The sequence below is a fragment of the Garra rufa genome, chromosome 18 (assembly GCF_049309525.1).
Source record: "Garra rufa chromosome 18, GarRuf1.0, whole genome shotgun sequence".
Taxonomy (NCBI): Eukaryota; Metazoa; Chordata; class Actinopteri; order Cypriniformes; family Cyprinidae; genus Garra; species Garra rufa.
This window is the reverse complement of record NC_133378.1, coordinates 28,209,301-28,227,660: the sequence shown is the minus strand read 5'-3', so window position 1 is coordinate 28,227,660 and position 18,360 is coordinate 28,209,301. Positions and strand designations below refer to the sequence as shown.

General features: G+C 36.5%; 1 protein-coding gene across 2 annotated transcripts in view; it reads right to left on the bottom strand.

The window, feature by feature from the left end:
* Nucleotides 1-14,597, bottom strand: part of dvl1a (dishevelled segment polarity protein 1a) — a 53,768-nt gene extending 39,171 nt beyond the window's left edge. For both annotated transcript variants that reach the window (XM_073822543.1, XM_073822544.1), the window contains exons 1-2: nucleotides 14,164-14,597; nucleotides 4,071-4,140 (exon numbers count right to left, since the gene is read on the bottom strand). In XM_073822543.1, coding sequence (XP_073678644.1) covers nucleotides 4,071-4,140; nucleotides 14,164-14,333 — 240 coding nt within the window. In that variant the 5' untranslated portion in view covers nucleotides 14,334-14,597. The remainder of the gene's footprint in view (nucleotides 1-4,070; nucleotides 4,141-14,163) is intronic.
* Nucleotides 14,598-18,360: the final 3,763 nt, after the last annotated feature.

Below are 18,360 nucleotides of genomic sequence, written 5' to 3'. Positions count from 1 at the left end.
ACATCACCCCGACAAGCGGAGTTGCAGCCCAAGCCCACCGCAGATGGAGAACCAGAGCCGAGAGCGACAGGGCCAGAGCCGAGAGCGACAGGGCCAGAGCCTGAACCATCTGACCAGGTGCGAGAGCCGACTACAACATCCGTGACGGTGGATTGCTACGTGGAGCAAGAGAGGGCGATAGAGAGCCCTGCCCACTGCACCATCGCTGAGGGTGAGCTTGGACAACATTCTGGGGATTTAATTGACTTCTTCACAGAAATATCCTTCTGTCCTTTCTGCCCGGAATTCCCACCCTGTGTCATCCACATTCATGTTTGTCTGGCCGCCGCTGTCCCCTGCCAGCCCCTCAGCTCACCCTCAGCCCAACACCTGTGCAGTGGGCTCGCCGCGGGGCTGCCAGCTTCCATCGGCGTCTCGGCTGGAGGATCCCTCAGCTCCGCCTCCAGCCTCCGAGTCCAGGACTCCGCCTCGGCCCTCCGACCCTGCGGCTCCACCACGGCTCTCGACACCCTCCTCTACATCGTCGCCCGTCGGTCCACCAGCTCCACCGGGCTCCATCGTCTTTTCCGCTCCGCCCTGGTCAGTCGTCACCCCATCGTCACCTCAGGACTCTGCTCCTCCGGCTGCGCCTCGTCACGCCATCCCACCGGCCCCATGGAGTCGGCACGCCTTCTTCCACCATGGTTCCTCCCTCCGTCGGCTCCACAGTGGGTCGTTATCATGGCTGCGGTCTGGGTCTGTTCCTCCTGCCCTGGATCCCTCCCGTGTCCTCCCTGGCTCCTCCCACCATCGTCGCCCCCTTGGACTGTCTTGTCTGCCCCTTGGACTTTTGTTTTGGCCCCCCTCCATGGGTTGCGTCCTCCACCGAAGCCTCCATTATGGACTCTAGTTTTCTGTTTTTTCGCCCCTCTTTTCTGTTTTTTTTCTTTTTCTACGGCGCGAAGATGCGCCTATTCGGAGGGGGGCGTAATGTCACAGTTCTGTCAGTTTATGTCTGTTCTTTTGGTTTCTCCCATTGTCTCCCCCTGTCATTCTGTGATCATTTGATTTTGCCCTCGTTTATTCTGATCCCCATCACCTGTGTTTAGTAATTAGTCACCCTTTATTAGTCTGTTTCTTGAGTTCTCTGTCGGTCTTTGCTTATGTTACTTGTTATTTGTGTGGAAGTATTCTGTGTTCTTGCCCGTTCCTGTTTGTATCTCTGAAGACTTTATTAAATGTAAATAGTGTTAATTGTTTATCTTGTCTCGCTTCGTCCAGCACGTACAACTATAACAAAAGGATTCTTAAGAACCAGAATCTAAAATCATATTGAGGTTATTTTAACTTGAGTTACAGGTACACACATTTTGGAAAAAGAATATTTATGAGACACAAACAAGTATGTTATATGCAATTATTTTGATAGAGGCAAACAAGATACAATTCTAATTTATCCATTATTTTTTTTTCTTTGGACATATTTTGTTTAAAGAAAAAAGTATCGGCTGTACACAAAGTGACTGACATTTGGTTTTCAACCACTGAAAACGGGTAAAATTCAACCATCTGGATATGGAGCCTCATTGAGATCCCCATATCTCTAGGACTGAATAATGTAGGGCCTTGAATTAAGTTTCCTAAAGAAAAGTTTATGAAGATCTAGAAACTAAAATCATGTTGTGATATCTTAAATGCTTCTTGAGTTATAGGCAAGCAAACTTTGGAAAAATAATATTTATGGCACTGGTATGTTCAATGCAGTTGTTTTGACAGAGAAACAAGATACATCTCTAGTTTTAACATTATTTGTTCTTCAGACATTCCTCTTAAAAGAACAGAAGTATCATATTTTTTCAAACTGACCCACATTTGGTTTTTGACCACTGAAAATGTGTACATTTTAACGGTTTACTCAAATTTGAGCCGGGGAAGTTTTTGAAATTTGGTTGAATTGACACGGAATGACCCAGATGTTTTATCCTGGGAACAGATAATGAAATATGGTTTGTACTGTAATTGTTTGAAAACTACAAGGCTTTGGTGTCATCACACAAAAGGAACGTTTCTGAAGCAGAAGTGTAACATTTCAAACAAAAATTACAAGGTATAAACATCATTTGTATAAACAACATGCACTGTTTACAAGAAGTGTGTATTAAAAATGCTGGTTTTCTGGTCTTAACTGGTTAAAGATGGTCTCTGTGCCTGACCAAGCTGGTATTTATCTATTTACCTGGTTGGCCTAAATGTTTTTGAGTCACTAAAAAGAGTCATTTCTTCAGAAATCTTGCTGTATTGGTTTAATCACTAAAACAAATGTTATGATTGAAGAATCAGAATACACTGGATTATTGACTAAAAAGAAATTAATAAGAGTCACTTGTTCAAGAATCGGACTACACTGGTCGTGCTGTATTTGTTTGATTCAATAAAATGAATCAGTTCATAATTCATTTATTCATTCATTCAATAATCAGACTACACTAGTTGCACTTTATTGGTTTATTCACTAAAAATAACTAGTTCACAAGAGCCACTTGTTCAGGAATCAGACTACACTGGCCGTGCTGCATTGGTTTATTCACTAAAAAGAAATAGTTCATGGAAGTCAATAATTCAAGAATCGGAATCGTTTAATTTGTTTATTCACAAAAAATTAATAGTTCATAAGAGTCACTTTGTTTGATTCACTAAAATGTATTAGTTCATATCAGACATTGGTTCAATAATCTGTCTACACTAGTTGTGCTTTATTGGCTTATTCACTAAAAACAAATAGTTTTAAGAGTAATTTGTTTAAGAATAAGACTTCACTGGTCATGCTGTATTTACCTGATTCACTAAAATGAACCAGTTCATAAGAGACATTCGTTCACAAAATCGGACTACACTAGATGCGCTTCATTGGATTATTCACTAAAAAGAACTAGTTCACAAGAGTCACTTGTTCAGGAATCAGACTACACTGGTCGTGCTGCATTGGTTTCTTCACTAAAAAGAACTTTCGCCACAAAGAACCTTTTGTGAAACAGAAAGGTGCTTCAGATGTTAAAGGTTCTTCTATGGCATTGTGGAGCATCTTTATTTTTAAGAGTGTAGTTGTGCTTCATTGGTTTATTTATTAAAAGGTACTACTTCACAAGGGTCACTTGTTTAAGAATTGGACTACAGTGGTCGTGTTGCATTGGTTTATTCACAAAAAAAAAATGATTCATAAGAGTTAATAATTCAGGAATCAGAATCCACTGGTTGCGTTTTATTGGTTTATTCACTAAAAACAACCAGTTCACAAGAGTCAATTGTTCAGGAATCAGACTACACTGGTTGTGCTGCATTGGTTTGATTCACTAAAATGAACCAGTTCATAAGAGACATTTGTTTAATAACTGGACTACACTGGTTGTGCTTTATTGGTTTATTCACTAATAAGAAATAGTTCATAAGAGCCACTTGTTCAAGAATTGGACTACACTGGTCATGCTATGTGTTTGATTCACTAAAATGAACCAGTTCATAACAGACATTTGTTTAATAATCAGACTACACTAGTTGCACTTTATTGATTTGCACACTGAAAATAACTAGTCCACAAGAGTCACTTGTGCAAGAATCAGACAACACTAGTTGTGCTATGTTTGTCTGATTCACAGAAATGAACCAGTTCATAACAGACATTTGTTTAATAATCAGACTACACTAGTTGCACTTTATTGGTTTGCACACTAAAAAGAACTAATTTACAAGAGTCACTTGTTTAAGAATCGGATTACACTGGTCGTGCTATATTTGTTTAATTCGCTAAAAAGCTGTGGTTCATAATTGCAATTTTGTTCAGGAATCAGACTACACTGGTTTCATTGTATTTGTTTATTTCACTAAAAAGAACCGGTTCATAAGAATCATTCATTCAGGAATTTGTTCTCTGTGTTTGTTCCTCTAAAACTAGCCAACAGACTGGCCTGAGAGACCATCAAAAATGCTTAGGCTGTTTTAAACTGGGCTTTTTTTCAACAGGGTTGATACGCTGAAATTTCGTAATGTCACAATCTGTCCAATACAGAAAGGAGAGCACCATCCGTCTCACTTACCCAGGACACCACTCTGCCGTTGAAGCAGGGCAGCTTGGCGTTATCATCAGAGATTTCTTCTTTGACGACTCTGCAGGAAAGAACACAAACTGTTAGGAAGCAGCACCCAGGATTACACACCAGTGTTCCCGTCTATTTGCAAAAGCTGAGGCATACTGAAAGCATGTCACGCTCAAACAGCGGAATTTTCCACTTAGCTCTCAACTGCTGGCTGCTCATGATGAGAATGCTGAACGCCCCTGTTGACCGACTACTCTGTTGAAAACTACTCCGTTTTACAACGGGCCTCATTAGTACCTCATGCACATTCCAGGTTACCTACTAAAACTGCTGTTGCTGGACTGATACAGTGGCTTAGTATAAATGCGGATCTAAAGTTTCTCTAAGTGTGTGAGCGTTTATGAGTATTGAGGGGCTGTACGTATATATATATATATATATATATATATATATATATACATTCAAGTGTGGGCACATTTATATGTGTGAAAGGTGCAGCAAGGCTGTCGGGGCACAGGAGGTTATTAATAGAGTGATTGAGTGTGTTAGCAGAGTGTCCATCCCAGGCTGTAAATTCCCTACATAAATACCACACAGTTACCCTTTAACCCTCCCAGTCGATTTCAGCAGTCACACACCTGCTGGTCTCCTGTCACTGTGCACAGGCCAAGTCCATACACACACATACAAACCACATGAGACTGGCAAAATCCCTTAAGGCTCCATATGCAGCCTGACAAAACAGGATTACTAGAGATGTACAATATATCTGTGACCGTACATCCATGAGATTATTTAGATTTTAACAAAAGTTGTAATGAATAAAAAACTGGTATTTTAAAAGGCATTTTAAATATTACTTTATTTTACATATTCTTAATGCTGCCCGCTGTTTTTCAGAAAAGTCCTGTGGGTCTCACAGATTGCTTGGTTTTTCAGCATTTTTGTGTATTTGAACCCTTTCCAACAAAGATTGTATGATTTTGAGATCCATCTTTTCACACTGAGAACAACTAAGGGACTCATATGCAACTATTACAGATGGTTTAAACGCTCACTGATGCTTCAAAAGGAAAAACAACGCATAAAACGTTGCCAGGGGTGTAAACTTTTGAATGAAATGAGGATGTGTACCTTTTTCTTATTTTGCCTGAATATCATATTTTTTTCATTGAGTACAGCCTGTCAGAAGAAAATAGGTTAAATTTACCGTGATCTTCAAATTCAACAAGCCCCCGGCTCTTAATGCATTGTTTTCCATCTGAAGCATCTCAAAGGATCTTAAAATTATAGTCATTGTTGGGTTCAAATACACAGAAAAGCTGAAAAACCAAAGAATCTGTGGGACCTGAAGGACTTTTCGGAAGAACAGTGGGCAGTTTAACTGTTCAGGACAAACAAGGGACTTATGAACAACTATCACTAAAAAAAAAAAAAAAAAAAAAAAAAACAGATGGATCACTCAGGTAACAACATAGTTTTAAGAATCAAGTGAAAACTTTTGAACAGGGTCATTTTTATAAAGTCAACTATTATTTTCGCTAAAAGTCTTTTATGTGAAATATCTTATTCAGGTCAGTACTAAATTAAAAATAACATGCATTTTGTATAATTCATTTTTTTTGGTAAAATAATTAACATTTAGCAGACTCTAAATGTTTTGACTTCAACTGTATAATCACTTGCTGTTTAATAAGTGAGTCATACATTCAGTGTTCATCAACCGCTCTGACTGATTTATAATTGTTATTGATTCATTAAAAAGAATAGACTCCTAAGAGTCATCATTAATTGAACTACACTGGCTATGGTGTGTTTTGTATTCACTAGTTCAGAAGATTATTTAGTTCAGGATTCAGACTACATTGCTTTGATTTACTAAAAAGAACCAGGTTCATAAGAGCCATTTTGTTCATCAATCAGATTACACAGTAACGGTGCATTTGTTTGATACATTAAAAAGAACCATTTCAAAAGAGCCATTTGTTAAAGAATCAGACCAAACTGGTCGTGCCATATATGAACCTACTCATAATAATATTTTGGGGGGAATCATACTGCAAGAAATCCTAAAAACCATTTGTTTCTGGTATTATTTTTCTCTGTTCCAAACCCAAATTTTCAGAAAGATCCCAAATCTTAGCATCTGCAATCAAAAGTGACGGAACAACATGAACTCAAACATTTCCCAAATTCTTCAAATACCAAACAACAAATATGTCAACAATTGTCTCTCAGGGGAAACATCTGAAAAAGGTTTCACAGTTCAGATTTAAAGTATGAGTGCATGTTGCAGATTACGACATGAGCGTCCTCAAGTAATGTTAACCACACATCTTATTTTAATCATAAACTGAACACAGCCACTACAAAGCCCATCAGAAGTTCCTGAGGGAACACATATTAAAGTAGTCCTCTGGGTTTGCCTACGAACTGACTTCTCAGTGCTTTTTGTCATGTACTAGCTTGTGCTTTCTAACAATTTTAAACCTTTTTTAACTTATACGTTACTGTCTCTTTAAGATAAACCACTAGTGTTGCAGAATTCCTCTAAATCCCCTCTGGATTAAAGCATCTGCTAAATGAATAAATGAAGAATAGATGCAACATCAGTAATCATATTTCGACCACAAACAGAAAAATCAATATTGTGCAGTGCTAAAATGTGACCCTGGACCACAAAACCAGTTGTAAGTAGCACAGGTAGATTTGTAGCAATAGCCAAAAATACAAAGTATGGGTCGAAATTATCGATTTTTCTTTTACGCCAAAAATCACTACGATAATAAGTAAAGATCATGTTCCATGAAGATATTTTGTAAATTTCCTACCCTAAATATTTTAAAACTTATTTTTTTAATAGTAATATGCATTGCTGAGAACTTCATTTGGACAACTTTAAAGGCGATTTTCTCAGTATTTTGATTTTTTTGCACCCTCAGATTCCAGATTTTCTAATAGTTGTATCTCAAACAAATACTGTCCTATCCTAACAAACCAAACATCAATGGAAAGCTTATTCATTTAGCTTTCAGATGATGTATAAATCTCAATTTCGAAAAATTGACACTTATGACTGGTTTTATGGTCCAGGGTCACAAATGTGTTGACAGAGCATTATGACTTAAGAAATTCCAGCAGCCTCTCGTAATTATAACATCTTCCTCTCTGCTGCTCCAGAACTTCCAGGTCACATCACCCACACGGCTGTGAGACCAAGGAGGTGAGCAGAGCGGGACTGAAGGATGATGATAACATGGTCTTTTGGAAAGAGTCACAAAACAAGGAGAGTTTCTGCAGCCTGTTCAAGCGTCCTGAGCCCAGCACAGGAAACAGGGGTGTAACTCTAGTCATGGGTAGGAAGTGTTTGTGTCCTCTCAAGAGGTCTTTACAATATACAGCAACATACAGAAAGGAGTGTGGGGGTGGCCATAAGGAAGTGTGGTTTGTCCAAACTTGCGAGGAAAGGTAACGCCTTTGGTTACACACTGAAGTATAAAACTGTTCTTCTGGATAATAATATCAGATTCAAGCTTAAAAATGTCTTAAAACTATCTAAACCATCTAAAACAAAAATAATGCATAGACTATTTTTTACAATGCTCTCACTACCTTTCTGGGCCTTGAACGTGGTAGTTGTGTTGCTGTCTATGCAGGGTCAGCTCAGATTTCATTAAAAAATATTTTAACTTGTGTTCTGAAGATGAACAAAGGTCTTACAGGTTTGGAATGACCTGAGGGGGAGTAATTAATAACAACATTTTCATTTTTAGGTCACCTATCGCTTAGAAAATAAAAAAGCACACCTCTGTTCAACAAGCCAAACAATTTAAAGTACAATTCATATTCATAGCCCAAACAGCTTGAGTAAATAGTGATGCAAGCACCACTGCTGACATTCCCAGTGAGATCTAATAGATGAAAATCAATATATAACCATGGCCATGCCCTTATTTAGAAATCTATAGGGCTTTTCTGACTAGCAACCACATGGTCATGATATCATTTATCTACTTCAGGGATTTCCTGTGATGTGGGACCATTCCATCTGTGAGCCTCGAGACAGCTCAGCATGATCCTATAACAAATAATGAGGGCCGATTTAATTCCTGATAATCAGTGAGTGAATGAGACCATGAGATTATTTCACCTACAAGCTGTTAAGAAAAGAGTGCCACTTCCATATCACTTCAATCCAGTCGAATGCCAACCACATCCCTCCGCACGACACGCGACAGCAGCATTTTAAAAATTAAACACAACTGAAGTCTGTGAAGTCAATGGGGGGGGTGATAAAAAATACATCAGCTTGGCCTGACACTGAGTAACCATTAGTTAAAACACAAGCGCAACGTGTAGTGAACAAAGGCTGCTTGAAAGCCAATGAAATCCATCTGGATCATTATTCCCAGTCTTCATTCATACGCTCCACTGATATGCTGTTAAACACATCAGATTTATTTAAGATTATGTTAGCCAACAATCACAAGCAGCAGCAGAAGTGAAATGGAGGCAACTGGCACGCAACAGCCCTCAGAGAAATGGTGTTTGGGTGTCTGCCGCTGCTGTCTATCCTCAAAGCCAGTTTACAGTGGTATTAACAGACTGTGGTAGATATTATCAGAAGATTTTATCAGAAGCAGCAGAATGTTGTTTATTATTACGGAGGACACACACGGTGGGGATCTATGGCAGTAATAGTGGGATTAGCCATGTTTATGTTGGACACTGCAGGGCTAGTTATGATGTGATAATAAGGGGTGTGTCTCTGCGCCATCCCATCGCTGATCTGTAAATGTAAATGTTGACTGACTCACATTACAGAGGCCTGTTTTTGTGCATTTGAGATCTCACAAGACTTGTGCTGGTTGATTTTCTTCCTGCTTTATGAATGGTAGAAGAATGAACAATGCAAGCCTGTCTAAAAATAATGTTCGCCGCATTTAGCCGCACACAAAATAAAACAACTCCCCCGGGACACTTTTATGGTTCTGAAATGTGACCAGATCCAACTTGTGACTCATAGTTTTGTAGTCAGCATAGTGAACCTCAAAGTAGGGCTGCTTGGTTATGGCGAAAATCATAACTATGATCATTTTGATCAGTGTTGTATTTTAAATGTGTATAAATGTGTTTTTAAGTGTATATCCAGTATATTTTGATGCACAAATTTCCAATTTCAATACCAAATCAGAAACTAATACTAGGCTATGTAAAATAAGTTTCAAATAATCCCTTAAAATCAATTTAAGTAAAGTCAATAGTCACTTATACATCAAGAATAAATAAGAACATTATTTAGTACTAAACTGAATAAGATATTTCTCGTAAAAGATGTTTGCATATCCTGTTCAAAACGTTACATACACTTGATTCTTAATACTGTGTTGTTACCTGAATGATCTACAGTTTAGTGTTTTTTTCAGTGTTTTTTTTTTCCAACAACCCTTTCAAACAATGACTGTATGATTTTGAGATCCATCTTTTCACACTAAGGACAACTGAGGGACTCATATGCAACTATTACAGAAGGTTTAAATGCTCACACGATGCATTAAGTGCCAGAGGGTGAAAATTTTTTAAATTTGAAGGTCTGCGTAAATTTCACTTATTTTGTCTTCTATGAAACATGTAAGTATCTTCTGTAGCTTCTGAAGGGCAATACTAAATGATAAAAATATGATATTTAGGCAAAAGAAGAAAAATATACACATCTTAAATCTGTTCAAATGTTTTCACTCCCTGGCTGAATGCATTATTTTTCCATCTGAAGCATCAGTGAGCCTTTGAACCTTGTGTAATAGTTATATATGAGTCCCTCAGTTGTCCTCAGTGTGAAAATATGGATCTCAAAAGCATACAGTCATTGTTGGAAAGGGTTCAAATACACCAAAGATTTTGTGGGACCTGAAGGATTTTTCTGAAGAACAAACAAAAGACTTATGAACAACTATCACTAAACAAACAAAAAAAACACAGCTGTGGATCATTCAGGTAACAACACACACATTTTATAAATTCAACTGTTGTTTGCTCTTGTGGACAATTAAACATCTTTCCTGTGATATATCTTATTCAGGTCAGTACTAAATAAAAAATAACATGCATTTTGTATGATCCCTCTTATTTTGGTAAAACAAATAACATTTTGTAGATTCTGCAAGGTGCATGTAAACCTTTGACCTCAACTGTATTTCATAATCATTGTAAGCCAAAATCGAAATTGAAACTAAAATTTGAACCGCACAGCCCAACCTCTAAGTATCCTATATGTAGGCCCAAATTGCTACTTCACATTTTAGCACAACAAAGTAGCCAAGGAGAATCTATTAAACCACAGCAGTCTGGCATTGAAGGTCAAGCGCTGTTTGTTCACGCCATCAACTTCACGGTCACCAGGGCCAACTGTGCACTCAGTGCTAGGTGTGACAGGGAAAGCAACGCTGTTAGTAAACTATCCTATGTTAACAGGAAAAGCAAGTTTTTTTGGAAGGACGTGCTAAAACGCCAACATGTGTTGTGACGCATATGTGAGTTTAAAAGGGTCTGGTGAATGGCGGGTTAATGTGGGATTAAAGAGGCCTTCAAATTAAAATGATGAGAAATAACCACATTTCCTGCTGCAGAGGAACATTTGTTCCTCTGCAACATCTGTGCTTGTTTGTGTTTCTTTTCAGATCAAATGAGACATCTCTGAACATAAATAATCTAGAGACTCCTTATAAGTACAGAAACAATGATAAAAAAAACAGAGAAACAATATTGTTGGAAAAACTTTCAGAATTTTTTCAGATTTCGGTTTTTCTATGAACGATAAAAACATTGAGTGTCAACAGAATGAGTACTAATATCAGTTAGTTGAATTTTAGTCAGTTTAGTTGAATTTGAATTGAATAAAGAAATTGTTGAATATATAATTTTTGTTTAGTTTTTTTTGTTTGACCACAAAACGTATTATCATAGCTTCATAAAATTATAGTTGAACTATTGATATCACATCCTTACTACCTTTCTGGGCCTTGAATGCAGTTCTGTTGCTGTCTACATAGGGTCTGAAAGCTCTTGGATTTCATCAAAAATATCTTAATTTGTGTTCAGAAGATGATCAAAGATCTTACGGGTTTGGAACGACATGAGGATGGGTAATTAATGATAGAATTTAAATTTTTAGGTGAACTATCCTTTTAAAAGAAACTCAGTCCCACAGACAATCCCAGTTAGAAGACTGCTTATTATGTACTATTATAGACACTAGCAGCAACCAACAAAAAACATCCAATGCCACCCAGAATTGATTATGTGGTATTTGCTTAAGTACTGAGAAATGTACGGCTTGTAATTATGCACTGCTATTTATATTGCTATTATAATTTAATTAAATAGCATGTAATATAACAAACACTGTTTCTGTTAAAGAACATAATTTCTTGTGGAATAAACTTATTATTGTGCAACAGCTTCTGTATTGTTAGAATACTGCACAAGCAAAAAAAAACTAGCGCTGCGTCCGAAATCGCATACTTCCCTACTATATAGAACGCGAAAAACAGTATGTGAGGCGAGTAGTATGTCCGAATTCATAGTATTCGAAATACAGTAGGCGAGAAGTACCCGGATGACCTACTGCTTCCGCCCGAATTCTGCAGTACGCATCCGATGGACACTTCAGGCTCCAGGAGAGGAGTCGTTATTCGAAAAAATGGTGGAAAGTGGAGACGCGGTGGATGTAGTACGTCCGAATTCCATTCATACTACCCATATTCATACTATATAGAAAGTACAGTTTTAACGGTCATGAAGTATGTTTGAATTTAAATATAGTACCTACTGAAGCAGTATGCGATTTCGGACGCAGCATAGGTGACTGATTGTGATTGTGAATGTGAAGTTTGACTTGATTTCAAAATGAACAATGTTTAACAGTCACTAAAAAATGAAAAGCTGAAAGGACAGCTGCTCGTTTTATCTGACAGCCTGTTTGCCATTTGGAAATATTAGGCAACTGATCCAATCATGTTGGGTGACACTGACAAATTAGAAAGTGACAGTTCTGCCTGACAGCTGCTGGTTCACAGTCTCTCACATCCCCTCAACTAACCTCAGTCTATTGCTGTACATTTTGAAGTGACATAAAATGACTGAAAATCTGCCATACTAATGAGTTTGCTGTCTGAACAAATTGTGACCTGTGAGATGTTCATCGAATTTAAAGATTATGTCTGATGTCTTTCTTTGATTTGGTCAACACAGGTCAGTGCATCTGACCCGTCGGTCTAACATGGAAGTAGTTCTAATACATTTGAATTAACTTAATTGAGAGTGTGTTTGTTTTAGAAGTTCTAAAAGGTGCTGTCACCTTTCAAAGACCAGGCTGACTTTGTCATGTCATGTTCAGATTTTCTATTACGATGTCTGTGAACTTCAAAAGCTGCAAATCGAGGGAAACCAGAGCACAAGTCACTGTCAAATAGAGTTACAACACAAGACACTGTATTAGGAAACAACCATGATATATTTGCACCATGTGGACAACTGAAGCATGCCACTGGAGTTGACAAAATTAGCTCTGTTGCAGTGCATGTGTGGTGCTGTGGCAAGCCATTTAACATTCATTCATTAAAACTAGTGTTACTAGTAATTATTTTTAAGTAGATACTAGTACTTATTTCAATAGTGTAATTCAGTCTATTCGAGTTGTCACTAGCACTTTAGAGTTCTAATAGGCTTTTGCTACTAGTCACTTAAAGGAATAGTTCACCCAAAAATGAAAAAATTCTGTCATTAATTACTCACCCTAATGTCTTTCCAAACCCATCTTTGAAACACAAATTAAAATATTTCTGATGAAATATGAGAGCTTTCTGACCCTCCATAGACTGCAACGTAACTACCACTCATATTTCATCAAAAATACCTTATTTTTCTTATGGTCTTATGGGTTTGGAACAACATAAGGGTAAGTAAGTAATTAATAAGAGAATTGTCATTGTATGTGAACTAACAAGTTAATAGTAAACATTGAAATAATTTGTTATTAAATTATATAGTCACCAGCAGTTCAGACAGTTAAATAAACCTGTAACTGTTAGAACTGTTAGACAAAAAAAACTGCAATTCATCTCCAGTGACAATTCAATAGTTAGGCTACTAGTCACTGTCAGGGGGGAAAATGTAAATAAGTAATAAGTAGCAGTATGTACTGAAAAAAATCACTAAGGACTGATGTAACAAACACTAATAGCCACTGGAATTAGTAGTCCAATAGCTATCAAGATTCTAGCGAATACTTAATTACTCACTAGTAATTACAAAATGTAACATAGGCCTAATGAAAAGACTAATTAGAAAGAAATAAAGATGCTGTCAAGTGCACCTGGGAAACGCTTACTCCTGAGTCAGGTATTTGTTATTGTGACATGAGTAGCATAAACAAAGTAAAATAATTATATTGTGAATCTAAATTCAGAAAGATAAAAACAATACAATTCTATTACTTACTTAAAGGCTACATGGCATCAAAACTTGGTTTTGTTACACAAAGAAAACCATGAAAGTTGAGTGATTACCTTTACAGCAATCAGTACAGACTTACTATGCACTTACTCATCTCATACATAGATATTAGTTATATTATAGGCTATTATCTATATTACATAGATGTTTCAACCATGTTTCAATCGACACGCCCCTTCCAACGTCAAAACACGGCAACTCCTTCATCATTTAAAACTCCGAAAGACTTCGCTTGGTCATTCATGTGCTAGGAAATCGTAATTACGATATTTCGATCTTTACTTTGAAGGGCGCAAATGTTAAAGCGGCTTGCCACAGTGGTGGAGGGTTCTGAGTCGAGCACACGCACCCGCGCAGGAACGCGCACTTTAGAACACGGGTTCAAAGCAGGTGCCAGCAGCAACAATGTAACAATGTAGCAACGTCACAACGAACAACCAAACGTTCTAAACGCTTCCCAGGTTTGACAGCGTCTATTAGGCATGTGACTGCCATAATGCTGAGTCGATCATGGGTGTGATCGGGTTTGTTGTACTAAAGCACACTACAATATGAGCAAATCGTATTTCTATCTACTTACCCGAAATCCTGATCCATAGATTTGAAAAAGAATTTATAACTGTTGACCGGACGATTGTTGAGGACATTTTTAAAATCCGCCAACGTTACTTTTTCCGGAGAAACCGTCAGTTTCACTAAATAAGGGGTTTCTTCTTCGTCGATATGGTATATAATTTTGGTCTCCGCCATGAGAAGGCTTATATGGGTAGGACAATCATTGACAGAAGAAGGAGCAAGGGTTGCAGCAGCGCGATACAAAATATATTTGTAGACTATAACTCGTCAAGTGCCATATATGCGCTATAAGGCGACATTGCTGGTTGCCGGTTTCACGTAGGCAAGCAAAAATCCTGGTCTTGGACGGAGTCAGCGGTTCCAGACATAATCGGAGCTTGCGCGTCTCTATCACGGCGTCAATGTTTCTCTCTGATCGCCAGTAAAACAGGAAGGGACGGTTCACATCCCTACGAGCTGGAGTTCAGGATATTTTACCATTACAGGTTTCTCGTAGAGGTAGGCTGCCCTCTAGCGGTAGACAAAGACCGCGACAGTCACTTGACTGAACTGCTGTGGCTCTCCTGAGCCAACAGCTGTTAAAAACTGGACTTTATGGCCCGGTTTCACAGACAGGGCTTAGACTAAGCCAGGGTTAGGCCATAGTTCAATTAGGACTTTTAAGTAATTTTTATAAACATGCTTAGAAAAAAAAACATTACTGGTGTGGTGTGCATCTTGAGACAAAACAGAGACACTGATATATTTTAAGATCAATCAGTGCAATTTTATTTCAGTTGAAACAGCTCAGACTTACATTTTAGTCTAGGACTAGGCTTAAGCCTTGTCTGTGAAACCGGGGGTATATGTCGTTGCAAGATAAACCTTTGCAAAAATGCTTTTTTGTGTGTGTTTTCAACATAAACAAGGTTGAAGAGAAAGGCTGGGATAAACAAATACTATTACAAATATATAAATATTACTAAATATTTAAATATATATTACTATTATAAAGGTTTTCAAACATTACAAATATGAATACTAGATGCATCTAGTAATTATGTGTCTGATTTTTAATTTACAACCTATTTTGTGTTCATTATAATAATCTTTAAACAATAGTTGAGGTAAATAAAACTAACCAGAAAGTTGAGTTAAACATTTAACATATTTCATTTAACATATTTATGGAGAAACAATAATAATTGTTTTTAATAATTAAGTTAATAAGGGTAATTAATTAAATCAAACACAAATATATTTGTCTCACAATCCGATGAGGAACACATCACATCAGCTTAACAACAATCACAGACCTTGGAACATTACTTCTTCAATTTCAATACATTTTAAATACATTTTTAGATTACACATTTTCACAGCTTAATTTGTACTCATATGTGACCCTGGCCTGGACCACAAAACCAGTCTTAAGTAGCACACATTGTATAGGTCAAAATTATCGATTTTTCTTTCATGCCAAAAATCATTAGGATATTAAGTAAAGGTCATGTTCCACAAAGATATTTTCTAAATGTCCTACCATAAATATATCAAAACTTAATTTTTGATTAGTATTATGCATTGCTTAGAACTTCACATAGGCAACTTTAAAGGCAATTTTCTTAATTTTATTTATTTATTTTTGTTGCACCCTTAGATTCCAGGAAATCAAATAGTTGTGTCTCTGCCAAATATTGTCCTATCCCAAACCATACGTCAGTGGAAAGCTTATTTATGTATAAATCTCAATTGGTCCAGCCAGGGTCACATATGTGAAAATGTCAAAGCAGCATCAGCATGCACCTATATACAGTATACATTTAGCATCAGCAACTACAATGGAATATTTTTTAATTGCAGACGTGACAATATGTAGTTTTAATAAATGTGGCAATGCAGCAGACCTAAATAAAAAAGGCTTATATAATACAGGGAAAAAATTAACACTATTATCCAATATCTTGTACTCATAATTATCGAAAATAGATTTAATGTAAGGCAAGGTCACTACAGAGCTAGTAATTACAGCAGTAGTCATTCCCATCTGTCGTTTTTAATAAATCTTGTTGCCACCACCACCTTACCCTATATCCGTAAAAAAACGCACATTTTAATAAAACTACACAAACGTACAATGTTCTGAAATGCAAGTATGAGACCAGTAGGCTAACATACATTTTGGGTGATTGTATATTTTCTAACAGCAGGGGGCAGCTCTGTTCTTCTCTATACTTCCTGTATGTCTGAAGTTATTTAACCCTCTGAGGGACATCGTCATTTATAAATGACGCTTTGAAATTTTAATTTAAAATACAATAATAATAATAATAATAATAATAATGTTCAACTAAATGATTTTAGCAATGTCATTTTAGTCCAACATTTTTGGCAACAAGGCAGTAATGGAGATCGCTCAAGGCTTTTTAGTCTAATGCTCTTTCACATAATGAATATAAATATATATATATATATATATATATATATATATATATATATATATATATATATATATATATTCATTATGTGAAAGAGCATTAGACTAAAAAGCTGCTGCAAAGTGAAATTAGACACAGAATTATATTTTTATATGACATATTTTAATGTTTAATATTTGTAAAATAATGTAGCCTACACTCATGAACCCTTTATGCTTAAAGCTTTACCTGTTGAATTATGTTTACTTCCATGTTTATCTCTTTTCTTCTTATTATTTTTTATTTTATTTTATTTTTTTGCCTGTGGGATACCATGAAAATGAATAGTTCAGTAACTTACCGTTCTGCCAGTTTTTACCATAGATATTCTAATTATTAATAAGTAAATAATTATATTCTTAATAATTATTAAGAATTAAAGTTAAGCATTGGCTCGAAGTATGCAGAGGTCTTTTTGGCGGGAGCTGTTGCCATGGTGAATCATAATTTCAGAGCTCCATTGATCATGTCTTTTCATAGTCGTGGTGCAAGCACTAAACTCAGAGTCAACCTACTCAGAGTGGATTGAACTAACTCAGTTCAGCTGTTCTGAAACCAAAAACTCAGAGTTTCCCATCTCAGGGTAACTCAATTCAGAGTTCAAGTTTAAACTGTATAATATATAAATGTGTGTGTATATATATATATATATATATATATATATATATATATATATACAAAACAACAACAACAACAACAACAACAAAAACAGTCAAACCACTGCCAAACAAAAACCACAAAGTTAAAGTAAAATATTGTAACTGAAGCAAGGAAAATTCTGTAAAATAACTTTTTTTTTCTGTAAAACCTTTAATGAAAATCTCTGTAAAATTGTTTTTTGCACTTTATTTCAATTTTTATTATTATTTTTTTTACAGTGTACATAAGGTGTTTATTTAATCTTTTAGGTGTATTTTTCTTGTTTTGTATATTATCTGCCAATTGGGTAAGAAAAATAATCTTGTTTCCATTTGCATTACGATATTTTTTCTTGTTTTAAGTAAAATGCACTAAATTTACATTCCAAAACAGTCACTAAGAAAAGCATTTTTGAAGCATAAATGAATGAATGAGGTATTTAAACATCACTTATGCTTTAAAAAGGGGGATGAGACCGAAAGAAACTCTGGGTTTACCGAAGAAAACCTGCTCCTGACCAGGTTTGGTTCACAGAGTAAGTTACCAAGGTAACTGACTCTGAGTATAAGTTACCTCTCTTTCAGAAACAGGCTTGACTTACCCTGCTTTCTCAGGTTTAATAAACCTCCCGTTCTGAAACGGAAAACCCAGAGTTTCCCTCATTTCAGGGTTGACATACTAAACCTCCTTTCTGAAACGGGCCCCAGGTAGATTGTTAAAAGATTGTTTTTAATAAAGATTTAATGCGAAAAAAAGGCACAGAGAGCCAACTGTTTCTGTCTGTGGTAAGTTTTAATTTAAAATATTTGTGATAGCCCAATTTCAATAAGAAAAGGAAGCTATAGCCTACCTATGCTGTGTTTAAATGTGTTGCAACTTGCTTGAGCAACTTAATATACAAATAGAAGTCAAGTGCATTGAATAATACGCTGTTTATAATACGTTGAGTTTAAACGTGAGTATGTCTAGTATTATTGTATTAGTGTACTGTGATAAAAGAGTATCACAATGCTGAAAAAGCATGTTTGGATTTGAAATCAAAATAACGGATAAATGGTGTGTTTGTGGTAAACAGCCGCGGATCAGGAACGGACTGCAAACGCGTC